Source organism: Terrapene carolina, unplaced genomic scaffold (assembly GCF_002925995.2).
Source record: "Terrapene carolina triunguis isolate 2854851 unplaced genomic scaffold, T_m_triunguis-2.0 Scaffold95, whole genome shotgun sequence".
Taxonomy (NCBI): Eukaryota; Metazoa; Chordata; order Testudines; family Emydidae; genus Terrapene; species Terrapene triunguis.
Genome location: NW_020664446.1, coordinates 9147056 through 9165959, shown reverse-complemented (window position 1 = coordinate 9165959; position 18904 = coordinate 9147056). Strand labels below are relative to the sequence as shown.

Sequence of the window (18904 nt, the reverse complement as noted above, 5' to 3'; positions counted from 1 at the left end):
AACTTACCAAGGGTTGTGGTGGATTCTCCATCACTGATAACTTTTAAATCATGATTGGAAGATTTTTCTAAAAAATATGCTCTCGTTCAAACAGGTATTAATTCAGGGAAGTCCTATGGTCTGTGTTATACCGGAGGTCAGACAAGATGATCACAGTGGTCCCTTCTAGTTTTATCATCTATGAATCTCTGAACATCCATGGCATGAGCAAAACGAGAGCACAGCAGAATAATGACCATATTAAAACAAACAGGGTGATGTTTCTGAAGGTGATAACTCAAAGCAAATAGGGGTGAGATGGGAACAGAATCAGCGTGGGTTTCCAAGATGCTTTTGACACCATAATGCTCAGTAGACCAGTGCATAACAAGCTGAACATAAAAACACATTTGGATATTATTTACTATTTATATTGCAGCAGCCCCCAAAGTGAACCTTTGACTTCCCTGTTTTTCACCCGAGCTTTTCTATATTTCAACTTTAACTCCCATCTCTTTATATTTTTTATTATTATTATTATTATTAGCCCTTTTAAATTTAAGAATCAATTTTAACTTTAGCTTCTGTTTGTATTTAACACTTGCAATTTTCTATCCACTTGGATAAAAGTTCAGGTGACCCGGGTGAGACTGTAATAGGGGCATATTTTTGGCATGTGAGAGGAACGATGATGAACGCAGGGAAGAGTTACAACCTGAAATCATGGAAGGGTGAACAGGGATGTGAACTTGCTGAAACATTACTAATGGCACTAGCTCAAGCAAGTAGCACAGAAAGTTTAACTAACAGAAAACTAGTCCTATAGAACACATGTTCTCAAACTGTGGGCTGTGACCATTGGATGGGGGGGAGTAAACAGGTGTCAGGGACTTGCACCCATCCTGCCCTTCCCATATTGCTAAATAAGAGGGTGTCCCAGTGTGGGGAAGGTTGAACACCACTGCTAGAAATACTTTATCAAAAGGATTACATGTTGCTCGTAGGGATGGGTGAAACATTTTGAATCAGGTAAGAACTAACTCAGATCTTCATCCCAAACTCAAACTGGACCTCAGCCTCTTTGGGGTTTGAAAACATTGAGAAAACCATTCTTCTGATTCATCCACTCCAGGCTTCATCTGGGGCACACAACAAAAATAACCATAATTGTGTAAGAAAGTCCCGACTCAACCAAGACCAGAAACATGTAGGAGGTACAGGCGAATCTGAATAAAGATCTGAAGTTTTAGTTGCTTATCCAAAAGGGACCTTAAAATTAGTTCATTGCTCATTTAAGTATAGTCTGTTTCTACAACTAATCAAGGAAGAAGAGATTCTTTGCCTTATATACTCACTTTTACTCCAGATGGAGGGGAAGAAAATGTAGGACCTGGCTGACCAAAGGATCTTGTTGACACAGTGGTATAAGATGAGCCAGCATTCGATGGGTAATCTAAATAATGGATTGTGCACACACAGTGAAAACCTTGTATTAACTGTATGTATGTGTCTAATTTTAAAAGACCGCTTCTAAATAAATCAGAATTATTATTCACGCTTCTACACAGAACTACAGATTGCTCGGTACTACAGCAAAAAACACAAATGAAAAGAAAAACAAATTCATACTTTAAGGTACAATCTTGCTTTCTTGGCTTTAGTTCTTCCATAAACTCCTAGCACAGAAAGCTTAAAAAGGGACCACTTAGGATGAAATTTTACAAAAAAAAATGTGTTCATTATAAAATTATTTTCTTTTTCATTTTAATTTGCATACTCATTATTATGAATCCTTAAACAACTCACCTTCGATGCCAGAAGGGTTGAAAACTGATGTGTTATTTGGAGATGAATGCAACGCTGCCTCCGCTGAACTTAACGCACATCGGATGCCAGTGCTTTAAAGGGAAAAGAGAGCTTTACTTCAAGAAGCAGGAACATAAACACAATATGTCAAAATTTCAGAGGCCCAGATTCAACCGTGGTATAAATCTATTGAAGTTAGTGATGTTACATCAGCATGAATTTGGCCCAAGATCTCTGAAACAGTACTTACTTTTCTGAGAAAACCATACATTTTTGGATGTGAAGATTTCCTTTAATGTGCTGATCCCAGTCCTATGTTGAAATAAACAGGACATGACTGATAAGTGTACAATAGAGGCTGTTTTTGAAATCGGCTTATTACGTATACTAGTAGTTTCATTTAACTTTATAGTTCATGGAAAAAACCTGGCAAGAGAATCTAAGGTGTGATTCATGAGGTAAGTAAGAATAAAAAGGCTTACTGTATAAGAAGGGTACTAAATGAAATGATTCTAGTTCTACATGGACTTTCATTCCATACTTGCATCAATTCACAGCTTGTAAGCAAAATACTATAAATGGATGTTAAAAAGACTCCAGCTCCTGAAAATCTTCTATGCATGACTTTTCTCAAGCAATTAAGTTTATGAGCATTAAATCAGTTAAGTTAATATAGCTGAAGGCCTCATCCTGCAAGATGCTCAGTACCATCAAATTCCATTAGTGTCCATAAATTTTGAAGGTTCTCAGCACCTTGGAGAACTGCGACCCTGCTCATAAAAATGTTCTGTTTTTGTTCCAGCGTGAAACAAAAGCAAATGTCAAGACCTCAAAAAGTTGTCTCAAAACAGAATTGCTGTCCTCCAGTCATCTCTACAAATTATGTCCTCAGTTACACCCAGGTAACTCCAGTCAAGGTTATAATTTAGCATAATTTAGCTTGCAGCATCTTTATTACTAGTGATGATGCACAAGGCGGAGAGACCCCATCTTGACTCTCAGAGACTAGTTAGAGTTTGCGGGACTGGTATTTAAAAGCCAACATAGTCATTTTTACTTGTAAAGTAAGCAAGTTCGATATGATATTAGTGAGACAATATGAACAGAGAACTCCACAAGATGAATTTAATTGAATCACTCTGCAGAGTAGAATCACCCCTTAATGTGTTAGATAGAATCACTTACCTTTAGATCAAAGATCTTTCTGTCACATATTGTGCAGACGTGTGGGAAGTGAAGAGGGGCGATGCCGTGAAAGTCATTTAGCTCATGAGGCTGAAGAGATCTCATTGACAAATCAGATGTGTTTGTGGTCAACTCCTCATTCTGCCTCATTCGGGAACTACTGAAACTTGGTTTACTATTGTTAAGTCTGTGGAAAGGAAGTGTAGTCCCAGCACCAAACTTTGTGTCAGGTGTCGGTTCTTCAGGGTTGTAGAGTTCATTTCTTATTTCATATTGCTGACCCGTGGACGGCCACAAGTTGCCACTGACCACGAGGTCAGGCTTGTTCTGGCTGGAGAAATTAGGAGCGTTTTCCCACTGGCTATTTGCACATGTGTTATGTACCACAGGGCCTGCTTCTCCTTTCTGACTCACAGTTTGATGAGCACTCATCTGTGGCTCACCAGAAAAACCCAAAGATTGTATTCCTGTTGGATGTTGTCCTTTAGAATTGGGGCCATAGAAGTCTTTCTGAAATCCAGGCTGACTGTCATGTTTTAGTTGGCCGGAAGGACCAAAATGACCCTCATAGGGTACCCCTCCTGAGGAGGAGGACACTGAGTGAGATCCACTGGTCATGAAGTTGTGCTGATTGCCCTGGCCTGCATCAGCTGTGTATACTTGAGGGGCAGAGACATTTTGTTTATTGTAGTCATAAAATCCTCCTGCAGCAGACGAGTGGCCTGTCTTATTGAGACTCATAACTACAGTTGGTTGGCTGGATGTCTGAGACATTACACCTCCAAAGGGGTGCATGACAATAGCATTTGGGTTTTGATTCTGTATGTTCCCAACAGTCCCCATGCTTCCTCCTGGTACCGCTAAACCTGGATTCTGTGCTGGAAAAGGTATTCCACTAGATGGAAATCTAGTATTGGCGATCGCAGGTCCTTGCTGAGGTCCTCCAGCATGCCCCTGGGGAGTATTAATCATGGATGGATGTCTTAATTGATTAAACAGTGGCTGAGACATGGCCACTTTGGAGAGAACTTGATTCAGTACAGTTGCAGCTGCTGTGTTGCTGGTGACTGCTGTCTGAGCCAATTTTAGCCTGTGCAGGGTAAGTTGGGCTTGTAGCTGAGCGAGCTGAAGACTTGCGGGAGAAGGAAGCAGTGGATTTGGAGTGCTGACAGAGAATGGATTTTTGTCCAGAAGCTTGGCCGCACTGAAAAGGAACAGGAGACGGTTTCGTTGAATTAATCTAAAAGTTAACAGCAGCCCCTTCTTACCATAATGGGACCTGGGCTAAGAAGCTATATTTTCTAAACTTGTGGAGGGCGAGATGGTGGTTTATGACACAGCAGTAAGCCATCTCTCTTAAGCGTCTAGTGCCATATTCATTTCAATTAAAATGTCATTAGGGAGATCAGTGTTGCAAAGATGGGAAAAAAGCCACATGTTTATCTAGAGTCTGATCTAGGGTTGCCAACTTTCTGATTGCAGAAAACCGAACACCCTTGCCCTGCCCACTGCCCCGCCCCTTCTCTGAAGCCCCGCCCCAACTCACTCCATCCCCCTTCCTTCTGTCACTCGCTCTCACCCACTCTCGCTCATTTGCTCATTTTCATTGGGTGGGCGCGGGAGGAGGTGAGGGCTCTGGCTGGGGGTGCAGGCTCTGGGGTGGGCCCATAAATGAGGGGTTCGTGGTGCAGGAGGGGGCTCTGGGCTGGGGCAAAGGGTTGGGGTGTAGTGGGGCAGGTGAGGTCTCTGGCTTGGAGTGCGGGCTCTGATGAGTAAGTAAGGACTTTCCCTATTTTACAGATGGGAAAACTGTGGCAGGAAAGTCAAGTAGCCCACCAAAGTCAGGAGGGGAAGCTACAGTCAGAGCCAGGATGAATGGATGATCAGACAACCCCTCTCCCTTGAAATAGCCGAGCTGTCCTAGGAGTCTCTCTCTCTCTCTCTCTCACACACACACACACACACACACACACAATTCTGTGAAGTCTGCAAATTTTAATTGCAAGGTATGAAATAATTCTACAATCTCACCAGATCAAAATCAAGGTCTACGTGATTTTCACCCCAGCTAATGTTCATCATATACCCTTGTTTAAATAACTTGAATGGGACTCCTAATGTGAGTACGTTTATGCATGTGCTTAACAGCTTGCAGGACCAAGGCTGCAGTGGAGTGTGTTATTCAGAGCTGGAATGCTTCACAATACAAGGAAGCCTTCAGGAGAGTTGTGAAGGTGGGAAAAGAGGATACTTCATGAACTTTAATTAGGAGGCTCATCCAAATGTAAGGGTGGTATGAAAAAAAAAAGGCATAAAGGGAACAGCCCAGAGAGAAGGTTGGAGGGAGACTGTGTAATGGGATGTTATGTTCCCACACAGCTTAGCCACATGTAATAAAAATCAATACAAAGAAAGCTAAATACCACACTGAACAAAGGGCAATAGGGTGTTAACTGAATAACCGTGTAAGGATATAAATTACACACAAAAAACCCTACATTAAAATAATGTTAAGGTTGCAAAGTCAAGCACTCAAAAGTTAGGAAAGGTCAGAATTAAGATTGCTTGTAGAAACTTAATTCTGCCCCATTGTACATATGCATTATGATGCACTTTAGCTACACAATCACTATTTTTATAAAGACACCACGCTGCCTGGGATCAAGCAGGGGGAGAACTGAAAGCACGGGACAGTCTCACTGCTTTCAGTTCTTGTGCCCAGCACCAGAACGGCTCTGGACAGGGAGGAGAAGCAATTGCAGGAAAAGTCCTGCTCAGCTCCACAATGGAGCATGCTCAGGATTTTCATGGGTGCAGCACAAGACTTCTCTCTGACCCCAAGGTAACCCTCCTGCTACATTTCACATCCTTACTCTGAAACATGGAAGCACTAGAACGTTTCCCCAGACAGTTGTGCGAATTTTAAAATACCGGCCAAACAATGCATTTCCCCCCAAGTTTGTTCTTGGAAACAGCTGAACTGTATTTGCAGAAACTTTAAAACAAAACCACAAAACATCACCTCTGCCTATAATGACCATCCTGTGTGCTTTCAGGAAATATGCACAATCTCTGGATGAGACTGCTCAGTGGATGTGCATAATATGGCATCCTCTGGCCACACTCCCTCTATAAGCAGTGCAAGCCCCGGTTTGGACAGAGCTGGGCCCTTAGGGTCAATAGACTTGGGCTGGCAGAGCTGACACTGGCTCTCTAAAAATTGTTAACTAGACAGTGCTTTGATGTGGCAGCTCAGGCTGGAAGTTGGGTTCTGAAGCCTAGGGTGGGGGTGAGCAGGGCCGGTGCAACCCATTAGGCGACCTAGGCGGTCGCCTAGGGCACTACAATTTGGGGGGCGGCGACTGCGGCGGGACCTTCCGCCGCCTCTATGAGGGGCGGCATTTCAGGGCGGGACCTTCCGCCGCCTAGGGCGGCAGAAAAGCTGGCAGCGCTCCTGGGGGTGAGCTTCAAAGCGCTGTCTACACAGCTATTTTTAGAGAGCTAGCTCTGATCGCGCTAACCCAAGCCTGTTGACCCAAGCTGGGAGGCTTGCTGCCAACTAGACATACCCTTACAGGCCCATAGCAGAGGAGTGGTTGCATCTATTTTCCACCTCTGTCATGTCACCCTCTTTTCCTTGCCAGGGGCTTCTGCTAACAATCCAGGTGGGGGAGGTAATATCTTTTATTGGACCAACTTCTGTGGGTGAGAGAGACAAGCTCTCGAGAGAAAAGATATTACTTCACCGACTTTATCTCTCTAATATCCTGGGACCGACAGGGCTACAACAACACTACATACCACAGATAATCAACACATTTCTAATGGCTGCTCATTCTTTCAACTACTATGCACAGTACTAAGCTGTTGAATAAGAGGAATCTTGTCCAAGACTCATTTTATCTGTACTATAAAAATATATTAAGTTTCAATTTCAAAGCAAGAACTAACCATCAACATTTGCTGTTAATAATTGGCTGATTTATAAAGCTGTAATTAATTTTGATGGCTTGTCAGTATGCGACATTTTAAAAACACAAATTAGTAAAACATCTGGTTAAATCTAAAGTACAACTAAAAGAAAATAAATGGGTTTCATATTTAACGTTAAATGTCCATTAGCAACTGCAGGACACATCTGTCGCTAGGGATATCAAACAGTATTTCATTATGCAGCAACAGAATTCGCTGTCAGTAGAATAAACGCGTATCAGCAGACTTCAGCTCTGTAGTGTCTTTTGTTTTATCTTATGGTGGTTTTACTTTCCATTGCTCATTATCTGACCTGATTTTATTGTAGTGTTTCCTACAGATTCGTTTGCAAAAGGAAGTTACCAGGAAAGCATGGTCAAAATATTACATGTGCATACAAACAAACCCAATCCTGTGAGAGGCTAAGCACCCACAAATCCCAAGCAGATGTCAACAGGATATGAGGTTGCTCAGTACATTACAAAATCAAGCCAATTAGCAAAACTGTATTGCTTTAACATGCAATGAAGTGGTAGAAAACTAGCAAACGTTGTTATTACCACCTGAAAATTAGACACACTATTACGCCTAATTACATACTATGAAAGATATATTGTGTAGCTAGCATCTGGAATATCCTTATTTATGTTATGCTATGTGGGAGTCACTAAAATCAGAACTGCTGTTTCATTTCTTAGCTGCTAGTCCATCCTGTATACCGTAAAAGCAATAAAACTCTTTATAAAAATGCTTTACGAGCATAAAGACGCATTGCCTAGTAGTCTGAAAATAAAAACTTGAAGGGCTTGTAGTTCCACTTATAATTCTTTGAGATTTTGGAGATCCAGATGAATACTGTTTCTAACAATTTAATCCCACGGTGCTGAAAGGACATACAATAGCACATATCCATCAGAGCAGTACGACAGCTGCAATGGCTTTGTAACAGCTCCTATTGGACACATGGAACTAGTTCTCAGGGGAGGCGGTAAAACCATTTGTCTCACATGTTATCAAACCATGCCCCCAAAGCACCGGGTACTCGATGTGCCATAAATATAGCAGTTAATTTTGGAGCACTGCTAACACTGCCCCACAGAAGATTCTACACCATAGTGCCCTGTTATAGCGATTCTCTACCCGTGGGCAACACAACATTTCAAGGTACTCCGTAGAGCTTGCTTTTGTCACAACAGTGAAGTATTTGTCCATTTTTAAAGCAGGACAGGAGGGGAGACACAAGTGGACAGCAGAGATCGGTGCCCGGTGTTGCTCTGAGCAGCAACATCCACTCTCCCTCCCCTTGCGGGGCCACAGATCAGGGGGAGGGTCCCAGAGCCGAGGCTACTGCCTCAGCCCAAATGTCTACCCTGTAATTTTATAGCCCCGCAGCCTGAGCCCGAGTCAGCTGACCTGGGCCAGCCAGGGGTGTTTTATTGTAGTGTAGACATAACCTCTGTGTCTGTCTGCAGAACTGGAGCAGAGAGGAGCCTGAGTGAGATTAAGTCACCAATCATCAGCAGCTGCTGCCATCCCTGCCTACCACTGTTAGCAAGTGAAATCATGAAGGAAGGTGCAGAGGAGGGACATGGGTTGCAAGTTCATTCTGAACATTGGCATTTCCAGACTTTGGAATGCTTCATGTTGCAACCTTAAAGTTCTTTTAACACAGTTCCCTCCTCCCCTCTGCCCTGCTGAGTTACCACCCCCTCGCCTTCCTTAATTGGATATTTTTAAATGCAGCCAAGCACTGTAGCTAGGATTGGGAAGGTGAGGCACTTGCATCCGGGCTGGGAGGAGGCTGTAGATTAGGAGGCTGAGAGCAGCTGTGTCTCGGACAGGATCTCTGTATTTAAAGAGCAGTGCATGATAGGAAAACGTTTGAGAACTTGTGCTCCCCTACGTAATATGGGACCTAGGAGAGGTTATGGGACCTGAAAAATTTATATATATAATCATTTTAAATTTTGTTTCTCTATTTCTACAATCTGAGCAAAATATTTACATTTATGACTAGTTCTTGCCAGCACAATTTTGCAGTCAACTCCGTGACACCGATTTAACCAAATATTGAAGATTTTATAAATTGTATTAAGATTCTGCTCAGCAAAGATATTTTTGATTAGTAATGCACCCTATTTACACACACACACGGACAAAACAATCCATCTCCTATACATTATTTGTTGCTGCCAGTATTGCCAAACCTAATTGTTCAAAAATCATGAGATTGGAGATTAAAAACGAATAGTTTTGGGGGTTCTTTTTATTTCCCTTCTGATTTTTAACATCTGGGGTATGGCAGGTCACATTTTCCATTTTTTCCCCTACAACCATGAGGGCTAGAAACCTTTAAGGGAAAAAAGCCCGAAACAATCCCCAAACCAAAAAACGAAAGCTGTGATTCTCACATACACATTCATATGACTCCAGGAGTTGAGGCTTTAAGAAACACACCAAACATCATGAGATTCACAATAAAATCGCAAAAGCCGGCACAACTGGATTGCTACTATTTAGTTCAGCCAATCTGTTATCTCTGTAACCTTTAGCATCCAGGAACAGACAGTATCACAGAGTTGTCTGTAGTTAGTAGCTGGACACCTGGAATAGTTGAATAACCCCATCTCTGAGAGCAATGAAAAGGCTAAATAGAAAACATCCTTTAGAAGACTCAAAGAATATGTTGATTGCTTATTCAAAGCCAAAATTGTTCATAAAGTGCGGTTTGGTAAATTACCTTTCTATTCTATTTTGAATTACACTTGTGGAGTGATTGATTTGGATTATGCTTGCTCATGCATATATTTGGACTGTTGCACCTGGTGTGAGTTTAAATAGGGTAGGCAAATGTACTGTGCTTCAGAGGTGTGCAAAATTTAATGTTTTGTGGAATTCTGTATGAAAATTTATTGTCTTCTGTGATTATGCATATGAATCTGGCATTACATGTAATTTTGCTGAGATGACATTTTTTCATCGGAACATTGAGAAAACATGAATTTGTGAAAATTTCCAAGGTAAAAACTGTTTTCACTTTAACAATATAATTTAAAAATGTGCATATTTCAGCAAAGTTTTCTGAAAATAATGATCCATTTTAGTACATAAAAATAAACCAAAACAACTTGAAATACAGGAGTACTCTAAATGCATTTCTATTTTCGACTCTGCACAACTCTACAATTATGATAATTTATGATAGTGGTGTATGCAAGAGTATGCTATTTTTGGTAAATTACAACTTTTGCCTGAATCAATTTTTTCTAACACAGCAAGCAAACTTGTAACTCTTCATTGAGGACTATGTACATGGTGAGTTTGATGACTTTAAAAAAGCCATTTTTGAGTTATCTGAACACAAAATATTATATTCTGTTAAAAGTAAAAAACCTATCTTCTCCCCAATGCTTCATTAGTTCCAAAACAGCTGGACTAATGTTTCTAAACTTTTAAAAAAAATATTCACCATTTGGCTGACGGAGCAAACAAACAAACAAAAAAAATCCAACCCCATATTATATATAAAGAGCTAACAAAAATCAAGACGGTCTTAGGGCCAAACCTTGCCTTCAAATAAATGGGTGTCATAAGGAGGAGGGAGAAAACTTGTTCACCTTAGCCTCTAAGGATAGAACAAGAAGCAATGGGCTTAAACTGCAGCAAGGGAGGTTTAGGTTAGACATTAGGAAAAAGTTTCTAACTGTCAGGGTGGTTAAACACTGGAATAAACTGCCTAGGGAGGTTGTGGAATCTCCATCTCTGGAGATATTTAAGAGTAGGTTAGATAAATGTCTATCCAGGATGGTCTAGACAGTATTTGGTCCTGCCATGAGGGCAGGGGACTGGACTCGATGACCTCTTGAGGTCCCTTCCAGTCCTAGAATCTATGAATCCTAGAATCTATGAAATGTGCACAACTTCAGCAATCTTCCATGAGCATCTTTGGGCACATGAGGGCAAAATCTGTCCCCTAGAATTAAAAGAGCTCCACAACCATCCCTATAACAGTGCTGCAATTAGGGTCACAAGTACAGCGATGATAAACCCAAGTAATATAAAACAGATTAACTTTTAAAATCAAGGTTTATATTCTTTTGTTCTTCTAACCCCCCAGAAAATGTAGAGTTTAAATTCATTGTTAAATCAGCTCACCACTTACATCAATAAGGATAGGTGCTTTGGTGAAAAAGCGTATGGGGAAACATTTTTCTTTCATCTGAATTATACTCCAGGACCCTTTTTTCCTCCCGAGCTCTAGGATGAATATTTAAGTTGGTTTTTGCAGGAGGATTTGCTGGGTCAGAAGATTTTCGGACATGTGCAGAAGGGAGAGGAGGGAACTCCACCTTTATTATTTAGGTTCTGAATCCTATGCAGCAGAAGTTTTCTTGCTGCGCTTTGGTCACAGTAAAATCAGCTAATTACAGGGGCACTGAAAATCTGACCTGCTTTAATGCATTTAAACGATGGGGGCATAAATCCTTCATAATCCAAATTCTATATTAAAAGCCCATTATGTTATTGAGAACTTAAAAGAAAACATTAGCCAATGCTTATATGGGACCTAGACAGAACAGTCATGTAGGTTTGGCACTGGGGGCTATACCCTTATTCAGCCTATTACACAAAGCTAACCATGTGGTGGAGAATAGAATGCAAATACTCACTATTTAATCACACAGCTGTAAAGGCTGGGGTTTTCAAAGCTGTCTAAGGGAGTGAGATGCCCGACTCCCACTGCAAGTCCTTTCACCTCCCAGGTTCTATCCCCCCCATGGTTTCTGTTTATATGCATCAACAGTTCTTTACACTTACAGTTGTAAGACAAAAAGTTGCATCTCATCTAATGCTGCTGAGATATTTCTTATTAACCAGTCCAATTTATGCTGCACAGGTCTGGGAGTGCCTCATCTGGGACAACAGACCTTGCAGAAATCAACTAAATGTTTTGTTTTCTTTACAGAGAGTTTTGTTCAATTTGACAGGCTCAAACCATGAAGCCACTGTCATGGATCACAAGCCAGGGCAATAGTATAAAAACAACAAAGCAAGGATTGTGGCATTCAGAGTGCTTCACTATTTTGCTCCCTCATATTTGATTTACATTCACACTGATGCCAGCACCTTCAGTTTTGCTCAGAAAATGTTCTGTGTTATATGGCATCTGTTTGCTGTGCAATTTCCAGGTACTGCAATAACTGGCATTTCTTTATAACTCTCTCGTGTAATGCCCTCCTTCCATTTGAGTCAGAGAAGTTAGAGATGGAAAAGATACTACTTAGGCAAAGCCAGCACCTTGTAAGTACAGGATACAGTGTCTCTGATAGAGAATGTAACAGATACTCCAGTGTTTCCCAAACTTGGAACGCCGCTTGTTTAGGGAAAGTCCCTGGTGGGCCGGGCCGGTTTGTTTACCTGCCGTGTCCGCAGGTTCGGCCAATCGCGGCTCCCACTGGCCGCGGTTCACTGCTCCAGGCCAATGGGAAGCGGCGCGGGCCGAGGGACGTACTGGTCGCCCCTTCCAGCAGCTCCTATTGGCCGGGAGCCGCGATCGGCCAAACCTGCAGACTCGGCAGCTAAACAAACCGGCCCGGCCCGCCAGGGGCTTTCCCTACACAAGTGGCGTCCCAAGTTTGGGAAACACTGAGATACTCCATTTACTCTTGAATACTGTAGTGGCGTTCATTGGTTTCAAGATTTCTTTTGTACCACTTCGTACCATTTTTCTCGAAGCAGTGTTTCATGTACTGTCATAGTGTTTGAGGACTATTTTGTAAATATGAATATAGCTGTATAAATTAATAATATGTCATAATCATACCAATCCCCCCTATTCTGAGAGACGTGCTCTCATCATCTGCAATGCAGGTGCATGCGTCAGGAAAACTTAGTTCATTTTATTAATAGGAGTTGCTGGTTAAGGGTGATGAACGTTTTTTTAGGAAGTGTCAAGGGCACCCAGAGCACTAGATTGGAGCACTTTCATTACACTCTGTATAAATCTAAATATATAAATACACTTTTTAAGAGTTATGGAAGTAGCATAGGACCAAACCATTGTGGTGCCCGAATAAAATTAGCTACATCATTTCATGAATATGGGGGACAATACCTTTTAAATAATAGGCTGCAAGTACCCTTGATTGTGCAAAGATATTGGGCCAAATTACCCACTGTGATGCAGTACCTTGGCACCAGACCACAAATGTAAGCTGGCCCCAAAGCTGGTATAGCTGACCCAGGGAGGATAACCCCACTGCAAGCGTGATCTTCTGGTGGCATAGAGACAGAGCAGGAGCTTAATAAATACATTAATGGAGATATCCTATCTCCTAGAACTGGAAGGGACCTTGAAAGGTCATCAAGTCCAGCCCCCTGCCTTCACTAGCAGGACCAAGTACTGATTTTGCCCCAGATCCCTAAGTGGCCCCCTCAAGGATTGAACTCACAACCCTGGGTTTAACAGGCCAATGCTCAAACCTCTGAGTTATCCTTCGCACCCGCTGTGTACTTTCCTGATGCTGATCTAACAGGGAAAACAGGACAAGATGGATAGGGGCATGCTGGCCATACCCCTGGGGCCATAGCCCCAGCTCTGTTTTCTGTCCCCTGCAGCTAGTTTAAATAGGACAGTCCTTAGGTTCAAGGGAAAGGAAAAAATATTGGACTTGTGCCCTGTTTTTTTAAAGGACTGCTGCCACGGAAGATGGTAGGGGCTATAACTTTCAGGCAGCACACTGTTTCCTGGGGGGACTGTTTGGAAGCGACACCTCCTGCAGAACTGTCTGAGAAGCCATGAGGCAGAAGAAACCCTGTCGCAGGCAATCACAATAAAGGTGGAGTTTGTTAATTAACCCTGTGTCAGAGTGAGAGCCTCCATGGCAGAAGATCCACACACAACGAAGCATAAAACATAGGAACATAAGAACAGCGGTACCGGGTCACACCAATGGGCCATGAGCAACAGTGGCCAAAGCCAGGTACTTCAGAGGGAATGAACAGAACAGGGCAATTATCAAGTGATCCATCCCCCTGTCGTCCACTCCCAGCTTCTGACAGTCAGAGGTTTAGGGACTCCCATAGCATGGAGCTGCATCCCTGACCATCTTGGCTAATAGCCATTGATGGACCTATCCTCCATGAACTGATCTAATTCTTTTTTGAATTCTGTTATAGTTTTGACCTTCACGACATCACCTGGCAAAGAGTTGCACAGGTTGACTGTGTGTTGTGTGAAGAAATACTTCCTTTGGTGGCAATGGTAACTGTGTCCTAGACAGCAAGAGAGACCATTCAGAGTTGCACTGCTGAGAGCAGAACACTTCTCTGAGCACATAGTTTTGTTTTAGAAGACAAGACCGATACAGAAGATGGAGGGGTTGAAGCCTCCAGGGACATTAAACCTGGAAGCTAAGAATTTAGCTCAGGCATGGAAGAACTTGAAAGAGGAATTTAATCTCTATGTAGATATCGCTATGGCAGATAAAGAGGAGGCTGTGAAAATAAAACTGTTTTGTTACCTGATTAGAGAAAGGGGCAGAGGGATAAGTGAGATTCTCTGTGCAGAATTTCCCCGAGGTCAATGCACCTTAGAAGCAATAATGGGCTGTTTTGATAGTCACTAAGGAGTCTGGTGGCACCTTAAAGACTAACAGATTTATTTGGGCATAAGCTTTCGTGGGTAAAAACCTCACTTCTTCGGCTACCCCCTGATACTTGATAGTCACTGTAACCCCTGTAAAAATGAAACGATGGAAAGATATACACCTCTACCTCGATATAACACTGTCCTCGGGAGCCAAAAAATCTTACTGCTTTATAGGTGAAACCGCATATTATCGAACTTGGCTTGATCCGCCGGAGTGCGCAGCCCCGCCCCCCCCCCCGGAGCGCTGCTTTACCGCGTTATATCCGAATTTGTGTTATATCGGGTCACGTTATATTGGGGTAGAGGTGTAATTTCTTTAGTTGGGATCAAGCAGTTGGGGAGGGTATAGATAAGCACAGCAGCAGTTTAAAAGTGCTAGCAGCCTGTTGTAACTTTCGAAATATGAAAGACTCGCTGATAAGAGATCGGATAGTGTGTGGGATACAAAACTCACAAGTACGAGAACGGTTGCGGAGGGAAGCTGACTTAACTATAGAGAAAAGCTTGGAGATATGCAGGGCTACAGAACTGTCCAAGGAGAGGATTAGAACCATGGAAGGACAGTCAGCAGACACTGCCCCTGCAGTACATAAGAAACAGAAATCAAAATCAGATACAACATCAATAGATGACAATAGTACAGACACATGCAAGTATTGTAGGAGAAAACATGTAAGACAGAAAGAGAAGTGCCTGGCTTATGGGGAAAAATGCCATATCTGTGACAAATTTAATCATTTTGCAGCCAAGTGTTTGTCCAGAGAGAAGAAAAACAAATCCAAGCTACACACAGTAACTGAAGAGAGCAACAGTGAGCATGAGGGCATTATGTGGTTGACCAAACAGCTGGTAAACAGTGCAAGAGGACCCTAGTGAGTATTAGAAACAGTTGTATGCAGCCATGTTATTTGGGAGGAAAGTGATACTGTTTCAATTAGATCGCGGAGCAAGTTGTAACATTATCCCGACCAATCTGGTGAACCCAGACATATGGTTAGAAGAGACTAACCAGCTGTTAACAATGTACAACCTTACCACTTTAAAGCCCATGGAGAAACGTAAAATTAAATTAAGAAATCCAAGGAACACAAAGAAATACAGACTGGATTTCGTGGTCATAGATGAGGAGACAGCAGTACCACTTCTGGACAGCAAGGCCACTTAAGCCATTAACAGGATAAAAGTACAGCTCCAGAACACAAAGAAAGTGGATAGTGGGTTGATTGAAGATACCTTGGATGGTATTACCTGGGACCAGGAGATGATACAGAGGGAGTATAGACATGTGTTTCAGGGAGGTGGATGGCTAGATGGTGTTTATAAAATAGAGATGAACACCAGTTTGAAGCCAGTTAAAATTGCCAAAAAGAAGAGTACCTGTTGCATTACTACAGCCACTGAAAGACAAACTGCAGAACCTACAGAATTGTGGAATTATACAGCCTGTAGAGAAGAGCACAGACAGGATAAACAGTTTTATGGTGGTAAGAAAGTCATACAGAAGACTGAGAATATGCATAGACCCAAAGCCTTCAAACCGAATTTTAAAATGGAACCACTTCCCTCTGACTACAATTACCAGATCAGTCTAAAGTGAGACTTTTTCAAGCGTGTGATGTAAAAATGGATACTGGCACATCGAACTGGATGAAGAATCAAGTTACTTGACAACTTTCGCAGCTCAGTTTGGGAGATACCAATGATTAAGGATGCCAGTGGGAATCAGTCCTGCACCAGAGGTATTGCAGAGCAGACTGACCCAAGCATTGGAGGGCCTGATGGGAATCCACACAAGAGCAGATGATGTTCAGACAGTGGCAGAGGGTGATGACTCAGAACAAGTACAATGAGATGATGACTACAAATTACTACAATTATAACAGAGATGCAAAGAAAATAATACAAAATTGAACTTAGACAACCTCAGGACGAGAGTAACCGACGTGCCATACATTGGACATTTGCTGATCTCCGAAGGCCTGAAAGTAGACCCAGAGAAAGTGAGGGCAATTAGAGAAATGTCAAGATTCAGCAGTATTAAAGGAGTCTATAGATTCCTGGGAATAGTCACTTATTTAGCACAGTGTTGCAGCCATCTGTTTGAGAGTTGCAAGATCCTGAGGCAGCTGACACACTGAGACCCCTTATAGGAGTGGATGGACCAACACAAACAAGCATTTTGGAAAGTAAAAGAGAGCTCCCGTTTTGAAATATTACAATACAGGGGAACCTCTGATTCTGCAATGTGATGCATCTGAGCTACCATGCTGCAAGGGGACAGCCTGTTGCATTTGCAAACACAGCACTGTCCGTGACAGAGAATACCTGTGCTCAAATTGAAAAAGAGTTGTTACCAATACTCTTGGGAATTGACAAGTTTCACCAATGCAGTTACAGTCGCACTGTGGACATACAATCTGACTATAAACCTCTCAAGTGCATTTGGCAAAGCCATTATTCAGTGCACCAAAGTGCTTACAGCAGATGATGATGAAATGCAGACGTATGACGTACAGATTAAGTATTGCCCAGGCAGAGACTTGGTGTTGGGAGACACGTTGAGCCATGCATACCTACAGGAACCCAGCAAGGAAGGATCCATAGAGGCTGAGGTGGAAACAATAAATATGGTACTTATCTATCTCCGACGAAAGGTGGAAAGAGATACAGAAAAGTACCGAGCAAGACAGAATACTTCAGACATTGAAACTCATGATCCTATAAGGATGGCCAATGACAAAAGACCAAGTACCTAAAAGGGATAACACCATTTCTTCCGATAAGAGACAAATTGTGTATACAGAATGGCATTATATTTTGTGGAGAAAAACCAGTTATTCCAGCAGCTCTTAGGAATGAGATTATGCACAAAGTTCATTTGTCACATTTGGGAATTGAAGTTTGCTTCTATGATCATTTTAGACTATTTTTCCAATTTCTGGGAGATAGACTATTTACCAAACACAGGAATCCAGAACCGTTATATGGAATATAAAAGCAGACTTTGCATGGTATGTGATACTGGATATCATGGGTGCCGATAACGGACCACAGTTTGTTTGAGGAGAGTTCTGGAATTTCAGTAAGGACTGGGATTTTGATCACATAACATCTTCACCAGGGCATCCTGAAAGCAATGACAAAGTGGAATCAGCAGTAAAAAGTGCTAAGAAACTGTTGAAAAAAGTGAAAACTGCTGAGGCTGACCCATATGTAGCACTACTAGATCACAGAAATACTCCCTCGCAAGGCCTAAATTGAAGTCCAGCCCAAAGACTGATGCGCTGTAGAAAGAAGACACTCTTGCTGAGGAGCGGAAGGTTGTTAGTATCAGGGTACTCAGGTGCTTCACTTGCTGAGCTGCAGAGAAACCAACAAAAAAGACCAGCGTTTTACCACAGCAGATCCGTGAGAGATCAGCCATATCTGGAGCCAGGTGACAAAATGCATACGTAACCATTAACAAAACAGGATACGTTCTAGCACAAAGCCACTGTGGTTCAACCAGGAAACCAAAGGTCATATCAACAGCAAATGGGCAATGGACAGAGAGTGAGGCAAAAGCATAGGCATCCCAGGAAAATAAAAGAAACCTGGACAACGTGTCTTAGGGTTCTAGAGCAGGAGAATCCTGAGCTAGAGTTGTTCAAAGCAGACAATGTCCGGGGCATACCAGAGGAAAGACAGGAGGAGGAAGGTGTTTCAATGGAAACCCCAGCAACACCAAGCCTAGAGACTGTAGTTGACCAGACTGGAGGAAGAAAGCACCAGGGATCACCAGTGAACCATGCTGTACTAGAGGAGGGTGGATTGTTAACAGACCTGCTCATCTGAGGATTTTGTGTGATGGACTTCCAAGTTGTACGGGTATATAGCTAGACAAACTGATCAGGTGATGAATGCAGTAACCTCAAGAGTGGTCAGCATCTGAAAGGAATATGTGCGTTTATGTTATCAGTTATTGCTGGGGTGTGTGACAGTTTTCTTGAAATGAGAGGGGATGTAACAATATGAAAGTGCTAGCAGACACTTTCAGGCAGCGTACTGTTTCCTGAGGGGAATCGTTTGGAAGTGACAGCTCCTGGGGAACTATCTGAGAAGCCATGTTTTAAGCAGCCACAATAAAGCTGGAGCTTGTGAATTAACCCTGTGCCAGCGTGAGGTCCTCTATGGCAGAAGATCCAGACACAACTAAGTATAAAAAAGGGGTGATGCCTCTCCCACAACCTCTCAAAACAGGCTCATAGTACTGAGTAGGGTTTTGTTTCTTTTAATGGCTCGCTTCCTCCATCCCATCCCCAGAGGAAGACA

General features: G+C 42.4%; 1 protein-coding gene across 1 annotated transcript in view; it reads right to left on the bottom strand.

The window, feature by feature from the left end:
• The window catches only part of RBM20 (RNA binding motif protein 20), a 162328-nt gene that overhangs the window by 31390 nt on the left and 112034 nt on the right, over window positions 1–18904 (bottom strand). The window contains exons 2-5 of the mRNA XM_026651069.2: window positions 2971–4174; window positions 2036–2097; window positions 1786–1877; window positions 1335–1432 (exon numbers count right to left, since the gene is read on the bottom strand). Coding sequence (XP_026506854.1) covers window positions 1335–1432; window positions 1786–1877; window positions 2036–2097; window positions 2971–4174 — 1456 coding nt within the window. The remainder of the gene's footprint in view (window positions 1–1334; window positions 1433–1785; window positions 1878–2035; window positions 2098–2970; window positions 4175–18904) is intronic.